Raw genomic sequence first — 20,268 nt, 5'->3', positions numbered from 1 at the left:
TCACTTCCTCAAATGTTTTACTCTATGATATCAGACATAGAAACCACAAAGAATAGACTGGGTACATAATAAGAATGTAGATTTTTTTAAGACAAATTGAGGAGCTATTATTTCTAAAAATATGCTAGAACTTCTCCAAAATATATTGGGTTATCATAAAATAAATGTAAATATAATATCTGTAGTAATTTTTCTTTCAGAAAGTAGCATGATTCTATCCTTGATAAGTCATACTGCTTTTGAAAGGAACAAAATTAGGAGATAATTCATACATTCATTAAAAATATGTGTATGTGTATTGAACAAGACAGAGTTCTTTCCTGAAAATTATATTCTAGTCTGAATCATGTGGCAGATAAAAAAAAACAAAACAAATAAAAAGGCAAATAGATGTTGGGTAGGAAGAGGTGCTAAAAATAAAACAAGGTAAGAGGATAGAGTGTCAAGGAAGGTTCCTTTGAAAAGATACTATTTTAGATGAGTCCTGAGTGAAGAGAAGAAATCAGTCTAGGGAAGATTTGAGGGAGAAAATATCATAGGCAGAAAAAACAGTTCATACAAAGCCCCCAGGACAGAATAATATTTGACACTGGATGCCTGGTGCACGAATTCATGCATGGGTGGGGTTCCTCAGCCTGGCCGGTGATTGGGGTTGATTAGGGCCATCTTACCCAGTCCTGATCGGGGCTGATCTGGGCTGGCTGGCTGAGGGGAAGAACCATGGGAGGTTGGGGGAGGGAGTGCACTGACCATCAGGGGGCAACTCCTGCATTGAATGTCTGCCCCCTGGTGGTCAGTGCACGTCATAGCAATCGGTCGTTCCACTGTTCAGTCAATTTGCATATTAGCCTTTTATTATATAGGAGATATATACATATATATATATATATATGAATATGTACATACATTAAATTGAAAGACATAATTATCATATGTGTCTATAGGTAGATATATAGAAATGAAAATGGGCAGGGCATAACTTCTTGAAAGCAGGAGTATGTTCTACCAGTGGAGTATGTTAGAGAGTTTGGGATAAAGATAGGACTCAAGAACAACCAGAAAACTCTTGATTAGGTTCCAAGTCTTTGTGTATATTCTTAATATGTTCTGTGCTTGTATATATTATTTGTAACCCTCCCACCTATAGGGAACTAAACTAGGGAGCCTCCATCAAGGGATAATTTAATAGGCTTCACAATTTAAAAGTTATGACTTTAACCTTCACTTAAATTTCAGAACTTGAGAAAAATGCTTTTGATTTCTCAAGTTTAAACATCCCCACTTAATTATCCTCTCTTATCTGCCTCTTCCTTAAATCCACTAACAGCTCCTGATGTCTGATTCTTTATGCTAGGCAAATAGTTTGGACCATCAAAGAATCTTAAATATCTCCTGAATAAAAAGACAGTTAACTAAAAGTCAAGAACCTGGCTCATTCAAAAAAAGTTCTCAACAGAATGAATGTTGCCTAACTGCTCTAAATTAAAGGAATAAAAATAGTTAATATTTGTGCCAAGAACTGTTTTAAGCTCCATAGGTGGCTTATCCTATTCCTTAAAACAATCCTATAAGGTAAGTATTATTACATACCCATTTTACAGATAAAGAAACTAGAGCCTAACTGGTGAGCCAAAATTCAAATTTGGGACAAGTGACTTGAGAGCCTCCTGGGAATATTTTCAACAATTCTGAAAACCATCCACTTGCAAGATGATTTTGACATACCTGTGAACAGCCCCACTCCTCAGAGTTATTTTTTCCGTGACCATCTGTAGCACATGATCCCACTGGTTCAAGGCTTTTCTAGGGATGAGGAGGCGGGATGCTGGGCTTATGAGGTCTCCATTTGCAATCAAGCTGGACAAAAAGCAAAGCCAGTGAGCCATACCATTTGACAGAGTAATGCCACTATAATTATAGTGCAAACCCCAAACCAGAAGAAAACCACCAGGCAATTTCAACTTGAACTGTAAAGGCCTCCAACTTACAAGATAGTACAGGGTTCCTGAAGTGGTTTTCTAAATCGAGCTGACACGTTGATCCTGCTGTGGATTACTGGTTTTACCTTTAAAGGCAAAGAAACACAAATCACTGAGCTTATGTTAGTTGTTTCTTATTGAGGAAAAACTACAGGTTTCCAGGGAACTCGCTGAGACCTGTGATGCCTGTGTTAACATCTTGCTTTGTAAAAACACTCTGGGCTCATCCTCTATCAATATTATGTGGCCTTAACGAAGCTCTCAAGAAAAATTTCTGCCCCTGATCTATACCAATACAGACACTGTTGGGCTGTTAGAAGAATTTCAGGGCAACTTTTTAAAACAGTGCTTTCTGGAAAACAACAATAAAATAATCCTATAAAATACTGAACCCTGAAGCCCCCCTCCAGCCACAATCTGTCTTGTCACCTCTCCTCTCCCACCTTCATTTCACCTCCTCCCTGAATTTAGACCCCATGCATCTTGACCTCATTCTATTCTCTTCAGACTAACTCTGTCACTTTTTCTCAAATTTCCTTCTTCCCAATTTATCAGCTGCCCTTGAGCCAATGCCCTCAGTTCCTGAACTCCTTGCATCTGGGTGGGTCTGGTCATCTTTCCATCCTTGTTGCTTCTAGAATCCAGGCTACTGTTAGCAAGAACCACATGGCTCCCTGGGACCCTCTCACCAAGAGTTTGCATCAGCCAGACTCATCCTCCTCCCAAGTCCATTACTTCTTACATTTCCTACGGTGGATAATCCAAATCCCTACCTCTCGTCTTAAACCCTAAAATCCCACCCCAAATACTCAGCAGATCATTTCCTTCCAACTGATCATTCTCAGATCAAACTTCAAGAAGCTGAAAGGCCTGCAGCCTTTCAACCTCTGTATCCTGCCCATCCCACCTCCTCTGCACCTTCACTGCTTCTCACCTTTCTGCCTGTCTCATAAGGAGGATCTTCATCCCTTTACAAAGCTCACCCCCACTTGGAATTTGTCCCCCGATGGTTCTATTTGTCCCATTAGTTATCTAGACCCCTCCACCACCATGTGGGATCTTCAATTTCTCCCTTAGCCCTTTGGCCCTATCAAGCACTACCCCATCCCTATATATCCTCCTCCTCCTTCACATTCCCACTTCCTCCTGCCCACATCCTATATCTGATCTTCTGTTATCCAGTTTCCATCTCTACCACTGAAAGATAATGCCCAACTCTTAGGCATTGCCTGTAAGAACCCCATGGCCAACCATTGCTTGCTCAGTTTCCTCGCCTCCTACCAATATTCCTTCCATGCAGACCTCTGGTAGTACACTTTACACAAACTAGCATACACCCCTCCATTCCCAAAACACGCCATGCATCCACCTCTGTGCCTTTGTGCATCGTGCCCCTCTGCATACAATGCCCTTATTTCTCCATTCGGTGGGCCTAGCTCATTAATCACTGGTCTTCCTCTATTCATTCTTCCTTCGCTTTCTGTCTCAAACTGCTACTGCTACTATAGTGTGCAGTAGAGGACAGCACTTTTGAGGGCTTCCACTCTCCAATTTGAAAAGAAAACTTATAAGCAAAGGGAACTTATAAATAAAAACAGCTAACATTTATTGCACTAGCTTTAATGGAAAGCACTGTGCTAAGTAATTTACATGCGTTATATGTCATTTAATCATCAAAGCCATATCCGGAAGTACAATTACTATTGCCCCATTTTACAAGTGAACAAACTAGAGCTTAATTATTTGTCTAAAATATCGCACATAATAAGGAGCCGAGTAGTTAGTGAGCCCATATATATGAATTCTAACTATTGGTTATACACTTTACTAGCTATTTTAGAGATCAAATGTTAACCCTGAATAATTTATAGTATTCTCTCCTTTTTTCAAAATATGCTTTTTTGAGTGGAACAAAATGCATGAATTTTCCTGCCTCTCACTGGTGACTAAAAAAATACTTGCAATGCCTGCTAGTTGTATAATAAATGTTTGTTAAAATTTAATTAAAAGATACACTGATCTAAGGCACATGGATCAATGAAACAAAATAGAGAGCCAGGAAATAAACCCACACATTTATGGTCAGTTAATTTACAATAAAGAAGCCAAGAATATATGTACAATATGAAAAAGACAATCCTTTCATGCAAACTAAACGGCCACATAAAAATGAATGAAACTGGACCCCTATATTATACCAAATACAAAAATCAATTCTAAACCAATTAAAGACATAAATATAAGACCTAAAACCGTAAGTCCTGAAATAAAACATAGAGAGTGAGCTCCTTAACAAGAGATAACAAGTGTTGGTTAAGATGTGGAGAAAAGTAAACCCTTGTGTACTGTTGGTAAAAACGCAAATTGGTTCAGACACTATGGAGGTTCCTCAAAAAATTAAAAATAGAACTACCAAATGATCAGTTAATCCCACTTCTGAGCATTGATTTAAAGTAATGCACATAGGACATTTGAAGAGATAGCGGCACTCCCATGTTCACTGCAGCATTATTCACAATAGTCAAGACGCAGAAACAATTTAAGTGTCTGCTGATGAAAAATGGATAAAGAAAATGTGATATCACACACACACACACACACACACGTACATACACAGTGGAATATTATTCAGCTGTGAGAAAGAAGGAAGTCCTGCCACTTGGATAACACGGATGGACCTTAAGGGCATTGTGCTAACTGAAATAAACCAGACAAAGAAAGAAAAAAATTGCATGATATCACTTACACATAGAATCTGAAAAAAAAAAAAAAGTCAAACTCATAGAAAAGGAGAGTAGAAAAGTGGTTGCCAGAAAGGGTGGGGAAATGGGGAGAGTAACCAGATAGGAAAGTTCAGCTAGAAGTGGTTCTCAACCTTCTGGCCCTTTAAATACAGTTCCTCAGGTTGTGACCCAACCATAAAAATTATTTTCGTTGTTACTTCATAACTATAATGTTGCTACTGTTATGAATCGCAATGTAAATATCTAATATGCAGGATGGTCTTAGGTGACCCCTGTGAAAGGGTCATTCGACCGCCAAAGGGGTCGTGACCCACAGGTTGAGAACCCCTGAGCTAGAAGATGAATAAGGTCTGAGGATTCAATGTATAACATGGAAGGAAAAAAAGATACTCCAATACAGAATAGAACACTTCAATTCAATCAAAATAATTTCACATTTTAAACCCAACACTCTTGCACCGATACCAACATTAATGGTGATGTTGACTTGTTTAAAAAAAGATGTTTAATAGGTAAGGCAGGCACCTACACAAAATTCAAATAGTAAAATGAGGCAAATGGTGAAAAACAAATGCCCTTCCTACTCCTGCTCCCCACCACCACGTTGCAACCAGAGTCAGCAATGTCCCTTCAAACATCAGTCTACACAGACATAAGCATATCATTCTTATGAACATATAATTTTTAAACATAAGTATATCCTGCTATACCCCTTCTTCTGCACCTCCCTTTCTCACATAGCAATGTACCATGGAGACCACTATGGAACTTAGGGGAAGGGTTGCTTCATTCTTTATAGAAGCTGTGTATATCCCACTCTGTGACACTCCATAGTTTATTTAACCTGTCCCTTAATAATGGTTTCCAAACCTTTGCAGACTTTGTTTCCAAACTTTTGCTATTGCAAATAGTGCCATGACGTGTTTCCTTGGAGATACTCATTTGCACAAATATGTTAGTAGGTCTGTAGAATAAACTATTAAAATTGAGAACTTGCAAAATAAATAAGCATTTTTTGTTTAATGGGATTTATTGAAAGCTTAGTCTTGATCAATGTCAAGAGTCCCTTGATTTATCTAAGTTCATACTATAGCATAGACAATAAATCCATTTATAAGGAATGCTGTTATATGGCCAGGTGTGGTTTACAATATCTTTAGGTGACTACAAATCCCTCTCCCATCAATCAGATTGCTTACTTGTAAGGTCAGCATGTTTAACTGCATGTAACTTTTAACTGTGTGAAGGACAGGCCTTTCTGACTCTGATTGGGTAACAGTGTCTTCCTCTTGAAATCCACGTTTTAAATATAGCTACACTGCCTCCCTGCTCACTTGACTTAAAGCTGCTGCCACATCCCTGGTTCTCTGTTGCCTTTCACTGCTGATGGTGATACTTTTTTCCATATCACCATCATCTGACACATAGTATATTTTATTTATTTGGTGTCTATTTTCTGGTCCCTATTGTTACTTTTTAGTTACTCTCAATATTAATTACTAATGTACTGAGCACACACTTCATAGTCAGTTGTTAATTTTTCAAAAGTCTTGCCTACCAACCTTAATTGTTCAATACCTTGCTGGATTATTGAATTCAAGATGAAGATGAATAAATTATATAAATAAATAACTTAAAGACTTTTGAGTTGGCTAAAATATGCTACTCTTTTTTAGAGAATACGTATTTATAATATACAGAATTTCATAAATAAACATGATTTTAAAAATAATTACATAACTTCATTCTGAGTCTATAAATTGTTGCTTGAATTAAAGCAAACCATCTGCTTGGACAAGTTTTTTTATTTATTCATAAGACAAATACTTCCCAAATGTTCATGATTGACCAGCTGAACTAAGCTTAATCTTAAATATATATTTATTTGAGTCATTATAGTAAAAATAATGGAAATAGTCTGTCTTCAGATATACTAATAAAATAATCCAAGTAATATATCTGAATTGAAAAAAAAATGCAACACCACTGTATAAAATAACTGAAACTTTTTGGAAAATTTTTCCTTTAAAAATAATTTTTCTATTGACATCTTAAATGATAAAAATTCTAAGTTAAATCTACTGCATATAAGGAGCTTTCCAGAGTCCTTATCAGGGATTAAGTATTGGTCACTTGGTGCTAATCTAGAGATATCAAAGGGTTAGATAAAGGGAAACATATTAAACTAGAATGTTTTTTAAATTTGTAAATTTTCTTAGTAATCCATATACTTTCCCTAGCCCTTTGAAAATAAATAGCATTTAAAATATGAGAATAATGTTAAGTGTCAACACATCTAGTTACAGAGGATAGACACATAGGGATGGACTAGAAGCTACTCCCACTCAGACCCCTGGATCCCAGGAATGGCGTTATGTAATCTGTGACCATGAAAATATATCAAGGCAAAACTCAGACTTTGGGTCCAGCACAGCTCATACTCCTATTTGGTTTTGTCCGTTGGTGAGGGAATCACCACCAATGGACTGAAGTAGGATATGCTTATAGCTGACTTCTGCCTTTAGTCTGCACTGGGCCAACATTACCTTAGAAAACCCAGTTTACTTATTGAGAAGTAGGTTAGCCTGGAGAACTAGAGAGAGGGGTCATTCCTTGAGTATGATCAATAGATAGAGAGATAGATAGATAGATAGATAGATAGATAGATAGATAGATGATAGACAGACCACATATTTGGCTAAGATGTTTCTTGGAAATATTTTCAAAGTCAAAGGTGGCACACATGACTTAACCAGGTTCACTCGGCTAGAATGAGGTAAGCCAGGGCTCTAGCGCAGATCTTTCGTAACAACTCTCATGTGCTTTCCAATATATCACTCTGTCTCTGGTATGTTAGAGTGTATTTATGTCACAAAGGGCCATTCCTAAAACAAAAATAAAAACCCACCAAGGCTTCATGTGAAACTAATTAGTCTAAGTATGTAATTTACCTTAAGTTCACAAATTCCGCATGATACATAGCAGGACATCACAGTGGCTGTGTAAAATTCAAGTTAAAACCTTCGTGACTCAAAAATATGAATCTGTTATAAAAAAAACTCAACAAAACTAAAAGTGTTGCTGTGAAAATATATATTTGAAATAATAAGATCAAAATCTACAAACTGAGTAACTAGTTCCAAATTCCAGGACTAATTGCCAATTCAATACCTCCTATCTTATTTTCTTGATCTGTAAAAATAGGGATAATCCTACTAAATTAGCCCAAAGGGATGCTCCATGAACTAATTAATGAAGTGGCAATACAAGCCCCTGAGGCTGTTAGGCTGCATGCTTCAGAGGATCCATCTGCCTCAAATCTCAGCACTCACCATCTCCAGAAACCCTAAGCCAAGAAAACCAAACTCAGTCTAAGGACCTGAGGAAATGATGCTATTAAATGAACACCATCACAAAAGCCTAGTGACAACTGACTTCTTGTAAAAGCTCATCATACAATTTGAAAACTCAAATCTGAATTATATACAAAAACTCAATTTTAACGAACATATCAGGATTTTGTAACTGTCCATAAAACAGACTTAAACATTAAGGAAAAACTTAAGTACTTAAAGTTATATATTTGCAAAATATAGGCCAACCTACACAAAGACACTTTGACTCTTATTCTATAGATTTAAGAAAAAGTGAGTTCTCAAAATGGTAAACTTGAGGAAACTTTATTTACTACTCTAAAAAGATAGCACATCCTATCTAATAAAAAAGCAATATGCAAATTAATCATCACTCTGCCACAAAGATGGCAGCGCCCAGTCCCCTCAGCCCCACCACTGAAATGTCCAGGCTTGTTGGCCAGGCAGGTGGTGGGGGAGATGAGGGGGAAGGGGGGCGCCAAGTGGCGAGGCTGGATCTGCCCCCAGAGGGCTGGAGTGTCTGGGCCTGTCACCTGGCTGGGGGCCACAGGGGTGAGCAGCAAGGCACGATCCGCCCACTCCGGCAGCCGATCCAGCCTCGCCACTCTACCGCCAATGAAGTGTCCCGAGGCAGCGGACACAGGAGGGAGTGAGGCAGCGGAGAAGGGCGGGCTTGCTCCCTTCTCTGCTTCGCTCTGGCTGCAGGAAGCCCTATTCTTGCAGGAATCTTCCTGCAATGGGCCTCTAATAGCATAGAAAAGAATAATGTCCTTCACAAAATATGTAATCATTTTCTACCACTTTTTTGATAAATGAAAAGGGATAACAATTTTTAAAAGACAACAGAGTAAGAAAATAACTTACCCTAGGGATAATATAACTGGTGAATACAAACTACTGTTTATTCTAAGGAGCTTCCTTAAATAACCATCTATGTTTTTTCAACATTACTATTTTTTATGTGGAAGAAAGATCAGCTAAAATGCCTGATGCATGGTTATGGTATGACCCACCAGGCTGAGCATGTCCTGTGTTGATGTTATGTGTCATAACTAACAATTAGAAAGTGCCTCTATCAGAGGATAGTTTATGCCAGGAACATCTCCTAGACTTCATGGAATGAAACCATTTATCATGAAGATACTCCAGATGCATGGACTGAAAGAGAAACTGAAAAAAGGAAAAGCTATATAGGAAGAGGTGAGGACAGTAACCGAAGCTTTCCAAAGGAGAGTTGATTCACCTTCTCCTTAGATTTCTACTGATGGTGTTACATCAAATCTTAATAATTATAAGTTTTGCCTTACCCTAATCTGCAGATTAACACAGATCTTCTGAGACACAAAAATTACAGAGTTTAACTATCATTATCTGTCACTTTTTCAAATCTCAAGAAATAAATTCTGATAATTGGTACAAAATTTAATAAATAAAATGCATCTATTGGGCTTATGTCATTTCCATTACTAAATACTGGTATGTCAGTGTTTTTCTTTCCATTTTCAAGTAAACTAAGAAATAGTTCCACTTTTGGAGGTAGAAGGTTGTAGGAGACTACTGTTCCCAACATTACAACAAAAACTGAGAAACAAGCTAGAAATCATAATTTTTAAAAATGCATCAAAGAGCTTAAAATGCAAAGAAGTCTGAATGAACTAAATTCCAGAAAGGGATGAACCTCAAAAGAGAGAGGAAACCTACAGCTGCTTTCATACCCAGGGGCACTGCAGGCAGAGGAACAAACCTTCCCACAAATGGCCAGCCAGTGTGTGAGCTGGCATGACCGAGAGACCCAAGCGCAAGTCTACACTGCCCACCAATTCTCCCCCATGAGATCATCTTTAAGTGCACATAAGTGCAACAAAGCTAAGAGCAGGGTAAAAGAGCAGGGGGAAAAGCCTCATGGTGTGGAAAGCTGGAGGTGGAACTAGGAGGGAAGGAGGGAGAGAGGCAGGTAAGGAGGGAGGGAGAGCGAGAGAGGGAGAGAGAGAGAGAGAGAGAGAGAGAGAAAGAGAGATGTCCAAGGATGTAAATAGCTAGCAGTTGAAATAAAAGTAGTGATATCTCTCTAGAATTTCACCAGTATTAAACCCAAAGCCCTGCTGGAGAGGGGTCAAGGCCTGATTCACCCAATGAATGTTTGAAACCACTTGTAAACTGAAACTAAAGCTACAATTCAGCCCAACAATGGATTATACTGAGATCAGGCCCTCACACTAGCAGCTCAACAGAAAAAGGGGTGTACTTTTTTCCTGTGGGCAAACATAACCTACCTTCAGTCTCTGCAAATTTTATACAAAATTGTATACAAAATACCAGTATACAATGAAACTATAAAACATGTAAATAAAGACAATATGACTCATTATCAAGAGGAAAAAATACAATCAAACTCACAAATGATTGTGATATTGAAATTAGCAAATTAGGATTTTTAAAGAGTTATTATGTTACAGAAATCAATAGAAAGGGTAGACAAAATAGATGAAAGATGGGAAATTTTTTTAAATATATTTTTATTTCAGAGAGAAAGGAAGAGGGAGAGAGAGAAACATCAATGATGAGAGAGAACCATCAATCAGCTGCCTCCTGCATGCTCCCTCCTGGGGATTGAGCCCACAACCTGGGCATGTGCCCTTGACCAGAATCGAACCTGGAACCCTTAAGTCTGCAGGCCGACACTCTATCCACTGAGTCAAACCAGCTAGGGCAAAAGATGAGAAATTTTAGCCCAGAACTAAGAAAACACACAAATGAATATTCTAGAACTAGAAAACAGTATCTGTGAAATGAAGAATTCATTAGATGGTCTTAATAGTAGATTAGATACAATAGAAGAAAGGAAGAGTCAACTCAAAGACAAAGATTATCCAAGGTAAAGCACAAAAAAAGTAAAAAGTGGTCAGTGCATCAGAGATATGTAAAACGAGTGATCTAGCATGTGTAATGAAGTCAAGGAGAAGAGAGAGAGAATGAGCCAAAAGAAGTATTTACAGAGAAAATGGCCAAAAGTTTTCTAAAACTGATTAATGGTGTCAATTAACAGATCCAAAAATTAAGCCCCAATCAGGACAAATACAAAGAGAATCACACTGAGTCCCACTACAGTCAAACTGCAATCAGAGAAAATATGCACATTTAAGTCAGAGTACCAACAATAAGAATTATGACTGGCTTCTCTTTAAAGTGCTGAAAGAAAAAAAAATGTTAACCTGGAATTCTATACCCTGAGCAAATATCTTTCCAAATGGGAGGTAAAATAAAAACTTTTTTTTTTCCAGAGAATTTTGTTAGCAGACACACACTACCAAAAATATGTAAAGAAAGCTCTTCATACTGATGGGAAATAATATCAAATGAATGTCTGGATCTGCACAAAAGAATGAAAAACATTTTAAGAAAATATATGAGCAATTTTAAAGACTTAAAATTTTTAATCTTAAAGACTATTTTAAAGCAAAAAAAAATAGTAATGACTCATGAGATTTGTAACATGTTAGAAGCAAAACATTTCACAAGAATGCAAAGGTACAAATGAAGGTAAATGAAATTTTACTGTAACTAGAGGCCCGGGACATGAAATTCATGCTCGGCCTGACCCCCCTCACAGTCTGGGAGCCCTCAAGGGCGGGAGGCAACCCAGCGATCAGGGGAAGGCGATGCCCCATCACACCTCTGTTGCTGCCACTGCTGGCAGCGCAAGCCTTGGCCAGCCCTGGTTACCTGAGCTCAGGTGGCCCTGGGTGGCTGGGCAGCCACCATCCAAGGCTTGCCTGCGCCTCAGGTGGCCCTGGGCAGCTGGGGGGCTGAGGGCAGGACTGGCCGCACCCTGCGCCTGCTGCCACCCCGGCTGTGCTGAAAGGACCGTGGGACTCTGGTGGGGCTGAGGGGACTGGGCATTGCCATCTTGTGGCTATGGGCACTGCCATCTTTGTGATGGTGTGGCAGTTAATTTGCATATTCCCTCTTTATTAGATAGGATAAAGTTCTTCATCTTTATGAACTGGTAAAATATTTGAAAGCAAACTAAAATAAGTTAAGAACACACACTGTAAACTCTAAAGTAATCTATAATAATAAAAGCGTAATATGCTAATTAGACCAGACAACCTTCCACAGGAAGCCAGGGCTACAAGGGATACCCAAGTCCCAGGTGCCAGAGGGGAGCCAGTGCCGGCCGCCAGGGAAAGGAAGGCCTACTCTTATACGAATTTTGTGCATTGGGCCTCTAGTCACTAAATAAATCATGAAGAAGCATAGTTAAAAAGCCAATAAAAAGATAAAGTGAATTAATTTTTAAAACATTTCATGAATCTAAAGAAGGCAGCAAAAAAAGGAACAAAAAAACAAATGTGAACTGCAACAACACAAACAATAATAATATGGTAGACTCAAAACAAATCATGCCAGTAATTTAGTATATCTAAATAAACAAAAAAACTTCAATTATAGAGATGGTCAGATTGGATAAAGAAAAAAGATCCAAGTATATACTGTTTACAAAAGCTATACCTTAATATAATGACAAGAGTAGATTGAAACTAAAAGGATGAAAAATATACCATGTAAATATTAATCAAGGAAATCCAGATCTTCTGATCAATGCAAGATTATAAGAGATACATAATGCCCATTTTCTCTCTATTAATTTTCATAACAGATTTATATTAAAGGGTTTTTAATCAAACAGATGTATTTTTAAAGTTAGATATTTCTTACAAAATATAATCCTATATAATATCTGGCATACTAAAATATCTTTTTCTAGTATTATGCTCTTAGACTAAGGAAAATTAAGTTCCAGAAATACCATTAATCTGAAATAGTATAGCTCCCAAATGTTTTGGACATAATGATCTTCTATGATATGCAAGAAAGAACAAATAAGGAATGTAACTACAAACTTCATCATAGTTTGGCAAAATGTCTGAATTCCATCATTCTGTGACCATTCTCAGATTCCTATATTAAGGACTGCTTTTCTGCTCAAGCCTAAATGTCAATACTTCACCCAGGGTTCCATCTCTTTGTAACTTAAATAAACTCTCTCCCTGGTCAAATTTATCTAACCCAATGTTATTTATTATCAACATCATTTTGCTAATAATGATCAAATCTTTATATCTTTAGTGAGCTCTTTCTCCTGATTACCATCAAATCTCTATCTTTAGTCCAGATCTTTCTCCTGACACCAAACCTGTATAACCAACTAGATATGTCTAATACTTTGCAACTGTTAAAAGATAGTTAAACCTGGCTGGCATGGCTCAGTGGTTGAGTGTTGACCTATGAACCTGGAGGTCAAGGTTCGATTCCCGGTCAGGGCACATGCCCAGGTTGCAGGCTCGATTCCCAGTGTGGGGCATGCAGGAGGCAGCCGATCAATGATTCTCTCTCATCATTGATGTTTCTACTCTTTCTCCCTCTCCCTTTCTCTCTGAAATCAATACAAATATACATATATTTTTAAAAAGACAGTTAAGACAAAGATTTGTAAAATATTTTACACCTAAGCACTCTTCAATTCAGCAGTCTCTATAGTACAAGAATTATTTTGCATTATTAAAATTTGCATAAGTACGCTATTTTTAAGGCACTTGAAAAATATGTAACACAAGACACAGCATTACTCCTACATCCAGACAATAATGAAGTCCAATAGCTTCTCCCTCCTCAAAATTGCTTCATCTCTCTCCTCCTCTACACACCCCATTGCCCAGGGTCAAGGTCCTTAAAAATCCTGCCATAACCTACGTCCAGCATGCTCGAACCTGTATTTCTACCTCCAGCACCTTTCCTCCTTCATCTACCTACTTCTGAATCAGCCTTCCTGAAGCACAGGTGAAAACATGTGACTTCCCTGTGTTAACACCTTCGAAGGCTGCCACTGCCTTCATATAAAGTTAACATGTCTTACAGCTGAATATTTGATATCATATTTGAGTTGGGGCCATCCTACCACACCCAGATCTCATTTCTCAAAATTCTTCACTCGGCTGGATATAACTCTTTCCTCAGAAATTCCATACCATTTGTCTGAATATCTCATGCAACATTTCTCATAACATATTCCCTTATAGCAGGGGTCCTCAAACTACGGCCCGCGGGCCACATGCAAATACAAATATTGTATTTGTTCCTGTTTTGGTTTTTTACTTCAAAATAAGATATATGCAGTGTGCATAGGAATTCGTTCATAGTTTTTTTTTAAAACTATAGTCCGGCCCTCCAACGGTCTGAGGGACAGTAAACTGGCCCCCTGTTTAAAAAGTTTGAGGACCCCTGCCTTATAGTATCAGTATTGATGTGGACTGCCCCTTTTTTGTTATTTTAGTAAAGAGCCCCACCTATAACTCAAAGATCTATTTGTGGTGCTTTAGACACAGAATTCACTCAGTTAATATTTTAACTAAACAAAATTAGAACCAGTTTTTTGAACATATATCATGCCCAGAACTGTATCAAATATTTTCCAAATGTTACCTTGACTTTCATAATACATTATAAGTGCTATTTTCAAATAAGTTTACACTGCAAAACACATCAAAATTCATAAAATGTTTTTATTTATAGTGACATTTGTTCATCAAAATAACATTATGAGGTTAGTATTGTTCCAGCTGTTTAGGTAGGAAAAGCTGAGCCTCTTTATCCTTCAAGGGCACACAATGAACAAAGAAGCAGTCACATGAAGCCACTCCTGATTCCCAGTCCAGGGTTCATTCCTACTGTTAATGTTGCTTGAGACAGAAACCGGCGTCGTAGACACATATTTGCACCCATTTAATAAGACATTTCTTGATTTATACATCAATGAAGATATACAAACATTTGTATGTTGGCATATCTAGACTGCCCTCTTATTCAGTGATCTCAGTGTCTTTTCAAGACTACTCAAGCTTCTCTCCCCTTGGCTAGTACCTGTCAAGTATTCTTTACATGATTATACCAGCATAATTTATGGAACCCCAATTTAATTAAAATTGAAATCATTTAACCCCTCCAAACTCCTAGAAATTCCAGAAAGGCAAGGTGACAAAATCTGTATAGCCACTTAAATATTATGGAGAGAATATTTTCATCAACAGTGTTATATAATAATAAAAAATCCCAACCACTCAAACTTCAGTGAGAACCTAGTTATAAAAGACATCTCTAATTATAATGAACAAGCTGTTCAGAACATTCCCAGAAGGGTCCAATTAGTTTCTCTGAGCTGATGAAACTGCTTTTCTGTACCTGGGTCCCCTGCAGGTCCCCATGTTTGTTGTACCCAGTCCAGGGCCTGATTCCCTCAGGAAGGGTTAGGATTCGCCTGCCAGGTGAGGATTTTCATGTTACTCAGAGGGTTATTTGTCTGCCAATGCAGGGTACATTAGCATCAGCCTGCAGATCTGTCTTTTGAACTAGTCTCTAAATTAAAACAGGAAAACAATTCAAAACAAATGTTGAATGTGGGTTCACCAGTTGTAACAAGTGTACCACTCTGGCAGAGGATGATGATAATGGAGGAGGCTGTGCATGTAGGGGCACATGGGAAATCTGTACCTTCCTCTCAATTTTGCTATGAACCTAAAACTGCTCTGAAAAATAACATCTATCAAAAAATATGACACCCCCATCCCCCCAAAATAAGATGCCCATGATAAGAAACATCCTTCTTGGAAATTCTTAAGTAGAAATATATTTAAATAAAATGTCCATATTGCTAAATCTTCTTCTCTTTAAAAAATGACCACCTATTTTCATCAATTTTGAACCATCAAATCAATTTTCCAGCATACCACATTTTTTTAAACTATTGGCATTCTGGTTTAATTTCCTCTTAATTGTACTTTGTGGGCTGCTTTTTTAAAATCAGTTAATCCCAAGCTTAACTTTATTCCAAAGTAATTATTTACAATAGTTACTTTATCTTATAGAAAAACTGAACAGACCTTGAGTCATTTTTAAGGCATTCATAAGTGAAGCCTACATGAGCTTCCGTAATGCTATGCTAAGAGAACAATATGACCCCCATTAAGTTAAAAAATAACCCATTAACCCAGGAGAATTCTTCGGAGAAATTACAGGGAATACCACTAACCAAGCATTAAAAAATAAGTTTTTTAATTGTCTCTCTTCTTTTGTATTCCTTCTTAATGCACTAGCTATGTTTACTTTTCACCATTGTCATTTTTGTTTGTTTTGTTTTCCCAAACAGGATTTGGGTTACCAAACCAACCTAGGCAATGGAATGTAAAATTTCCACTAAAGATGCAGAGCCGCTGGAAGTGTCTACATAACAACGCAAGATGAAAGTTAGCAATGTTGAGTATGCAAGGGCAGTCCATGTGGGTGGAACGCAGCTTCCACCTGCATTTAAATAAGTCATTTGGCCCTCAGGACTCCCACGGAAGAATGTGCCAACTGTACATGATCTACATCCAGTCCTTCATAAATACCAAGAACACTATTAACCCAGCAACTGATAGCAAGGGTAGCCACTAACATTTTTAGCAACTATTAGTTTTTCACCCACATTGCACTGGCTCTGTGCCCCATGCTGAGCACTCAGTACTGAAGAGGGCAGACAGGGGCCTCTACTCTCACTGAGCTTATGTGTGGGGTGGAATGTGAGCATGAGAGACAGTAAAGGAGTAAAGGAATGAATAAGTGGCATAGCATTATTCACTGGCACTGGCCTGGGAGGCAGCTTTAAGCCCTAGAACAAGGGTGGGCAACGACCAAACATGGCACGCCAGTAACTTTTGCTGGCACGTGAAACCCTCTCTTATAATCTTCCATTTACATTTTTTTTCTTAAAATCAACTTTTTTTATTTTTCAGATAAATTCAGTGTAGGCACATCTTAGATAAATAAATAATTTTACATAACAAGTTGTCTTAAAGACCATAGACATGGATTGACGAGAGAGGAGAAGAGCAATTTCTATGCCTCTGCCTTAACCCTCCCTGCCTTCCTAGATCCAACCAGTGTTTTGGTTTCATCCACATACGCTTGTGAATCTTTGTTCTCAGTGATGAATTCTGTTAAGTCTCGTAATAGGAGTAGCCTGATGGGTGAAAGTAGCTCATGCATATCTCTGAAGGTCACGAAATATAAACCTGATGTAAAATCTCTGTCATCAGCGATGTGGTAGCAAAAGTCCCACTGATACTATCAAACGGAGTCATAAAGTTTTCTGTCGGACTATCAGTGTACATGTATACATTAAAAAATAAATGTATTTTTCATCATCAAATACTGTGTTTTTGTCGCTCTATTGAATTTTATTATTTCTTCAAGGTTCTTCACATACCTACACCTTAAGAGATATCAAGTAGGCATAACATGTTCTCAAAAAATTAGGGTTGGCATGCAGAATTTTGAGTCAGAGATTTTGCTGGTTTTGGCACGCACTCCCAAAAAGGTTGCCCACCCCTGCCCTAGGAGCTCAGCTCCTCACTGAGTTACCTGAAATAAGTCACTTCACAACCTGTGTAGTCTTGTCTACTAAGCTATAGGATGAGGGGACTGCACTTTGAGCATCTCTAAATTCCCTTCAAGTTTTCACATTCTCCAAAAATATTAAAGTGTTATTAAAATACAACTTTACAATGAAAAAAAATAAAAAGGTTTTAAAATTAAACTGTGAAAATTATGATCTTGCTAATCCTAAGTGTCAAAGAATTACTAACAGCAATTGAAATCTCTATGATTTGGAACAGAACATCATTATTTACACCTGATATATCCTCTTATAACTGTCATAGTAAAATTGACTAGGCTAACTAGGTTTTTGATAAAAATCATTTACAAACTTCAGTTTCAACTGCTGACTAGAAACCACATAAAGAACCATATGCTTCCCAAGGCAAATATGACCATAATTAAATTGGAATTGACAAGAGTCAATCTTTCAAAGGCTCCCTAACATACCTGTAATACTTCATGCTATTTACAGCAGATCCATGAGACTACTGACTCCATTGTTCTAACTGGTTTAAAGGTAGTTCCCTATATCACTATCTTAACCAAAACTATCTGATGTTCCAGTGCTGCATGCTTGAGACTTTTTAAAAATACTTTGTTTTTCTTGGACTCGGACTACAACCTGAATTTTAAAATTAAGGCACATTTCCCTCTCAAATTAATGCAGCCTCAAAAGTTCATGTCTTCCTTTCCCATCTTTGTTTAATTACTTTACTTATCTAATAGAAATATTGATGAAATACACTTTGTCTTCCAGGAATATGCTTTAAGGACAGGGTTTCAGGCTATAAAATGATACATATCTACCTATGATTTTTTTCACATGCCCTGCTCCATAAATCATCACAGATAATGTGCGTTTCTGTAGCTTCTTAGTAAGCACTTTCGAATGAAGGAACCACCCAGGAATCAAGTCACCGACATCAACCACCTGCCATTATTGCCATAGTTGAGGACACACGAAGCACCCAATGCCAAGAAGAAAGTTGTCCATGGGTGACACTCTTTTTCAAAGGAAGAGGCAAGTACTAAGAGGCACCCCACATTCTGAAAGCTAAAGCTGTCTGCAGTACAATTATCTGAACATCTCATAGTTTACCTACTGTCAGCATAAAGTGTCAGCATAAAGTGTTCATTCAATGACATCTGTCACTTGTCACAGTTACCTACTCTGTGCCAGGCACTGGGGCAAGTGTTGAGTGCTCATCCCATATAATAAAAGGCTAATATGCAAATAGACCGAACGGCAGAACAACCAAAACAACCAGTCGCTATGACATGCGCTGACCACCAGGGGGCATGCACGGAACATGGCGGGCATCGGCTGTGGTGGGATGGTGGAGCAGGTGAGCAGGGGCACCAGATCAAGGCAGGGTGCCAGTCGCTGTCATTGGGGCAAGCCTCTGGTGGTTACTGAAAATTCTTTGCTCCCGTGCACCACAGTCCCGACCGGCACTCACACCCACTGCCAGCGCCAGCCCTGCTCTCACCCACAGCCAGGGCCGGAGCTGCCTCTTGCACCTGCTGCCGGCGTCCGGCACTGGTCCCAATCGCTCAGCACTGTCAGCGGGTGTGAGCGGCAGCTGGCAGCCCCAATCGCCCCTCAGAGCTTCTCCACCTCCCCCTCTCCTCAGAGGCAATCAGGGCTGGCAGCCGCTTCTCACACCTGCTGCCGGCGATGGCCTCACACCTGCTGCCAGAGCCAGAACCACTGCTTGCACCACAGCCAGTGCTGGAGCCTCCACTCACACCCACTACTGGCACCTGGCACAAGTCCCATTCACTCGGCACTGTCAGCAGGTGTGAGTAGCAGCTGCCAGCCCTGATCGCCCCTGAGAGCTTCTCCACCTCCCCATGCTCCTGAGGGGTGATCAGGGCAGCAGCTGCCACTCATACCCACTGACAATGCTGGCCCCACTCACACCTGCTGCTGGCGCCAGCCCCATTCGCTCTGCACCGTCAGTGGGTGCGAGCAGGGCTGGCACTGTCAGTGTACAGGAGCGGTGGCAGCAGGAGTGGGGCTGCCAGCAGAAAAAGGACAGTGGCCTGTGGCAGGAGGGGCCAGGCAGGGGCGGAGAGGATGGCCCAAGACCCACCCCTATGCCCACTGCAGCCTCGTGGCCCACAGTTCCTTTCAAGGTGCATGAATTTATGCACTGGGCCCCTAGTTGGTAAATAAGTCAAGATCCCTGCCCTCACGAAGCCCATAGAATAGTAGAGGGCATCAGTAACAAAAAGAAAGCATAAGAAATTAAAATTATATGTAATCACTAATTACGAAAAGGGTTCTGAAGAAAATGAAGCAGTCATGAGATAGGACAGATGTGCAAAATCTATAAAGAAAGAAAGCTGAGCATGTTTAGAAACAAAATGGAAGCTGTAGCACCTGGACTGTAGTAGGTAAGAGAGAGAAGGGCAAGCTGGCAGGCACAGTGCAGGGCCTCATAAGCCAAGGGAAGAAGGCTTGGTTTTAGCTTAAATGCAATTAGATCCCACTGCAGATACTTTCAAAGATCATTCTGGATGCTATATGGAGAACAGATTGGAGAAAGCAAGATTGGAAGCAAGGAAACCAAAAAGAAAGCCATTGAGTTATACAAGTGAGAGATAGTGGTGGCTTTTCGTAAGGGATGACTAAGGAGAAAGAGAAAAGTAGGAAGAGCTGAAATATATATTAGAGGTAGAAATTAGAACTTG

At 39.0% G+C, this 20,268-nt stretch overlaps 1 protein-coding gene across 1 annotated transcript in view; it reads right to left on the bottom strand.

Moving 5' to 3' along the window:
* The window catches only part of DCDC2 (doublecortin domain containing 2), a 246,346-nt gene that overhangs the window by 128,651 nt on the left and 97,427 nt on the right, over window positions 1-20,268 (bottom strand). The window contains exons 6-7 of the mRNA XM_006757281.2: window positions 1,989-2,065; window positions 1,726-1,857 (exon numbers count right to left, since the gene is read on the bottom strand). Of these exons, the coding sequence (XP_006757344.1) occupies window positions 1,726-1,857; window positions 1,989-2,065 (209 nt within the window). The remainder of the gene's footprint in view (window positions 1-1,725; window positions 1,858-1,988; window positions 2,066-20,268) is intronic.

The sequence above is a fragment of the Myotis davidii genome, unplaced genomic scaffold (assembly GCF_000327345.1).
Source record: "Myotis davidii unplaced genomic scaffold, ASM32734v1 scaffold53, whole genome shotgun sequence".
NCBI lineage: Eukaryota > Metazoa > Chordata > Mammalia > Chiroptera > Vespertilionidae > Myotis > Myotis davidii.
The sequence above is the reverse complement of the archived record's forward strand: the minus strand, read 5'-3'. Positions and strand labels throughout refer to the sequence as shown.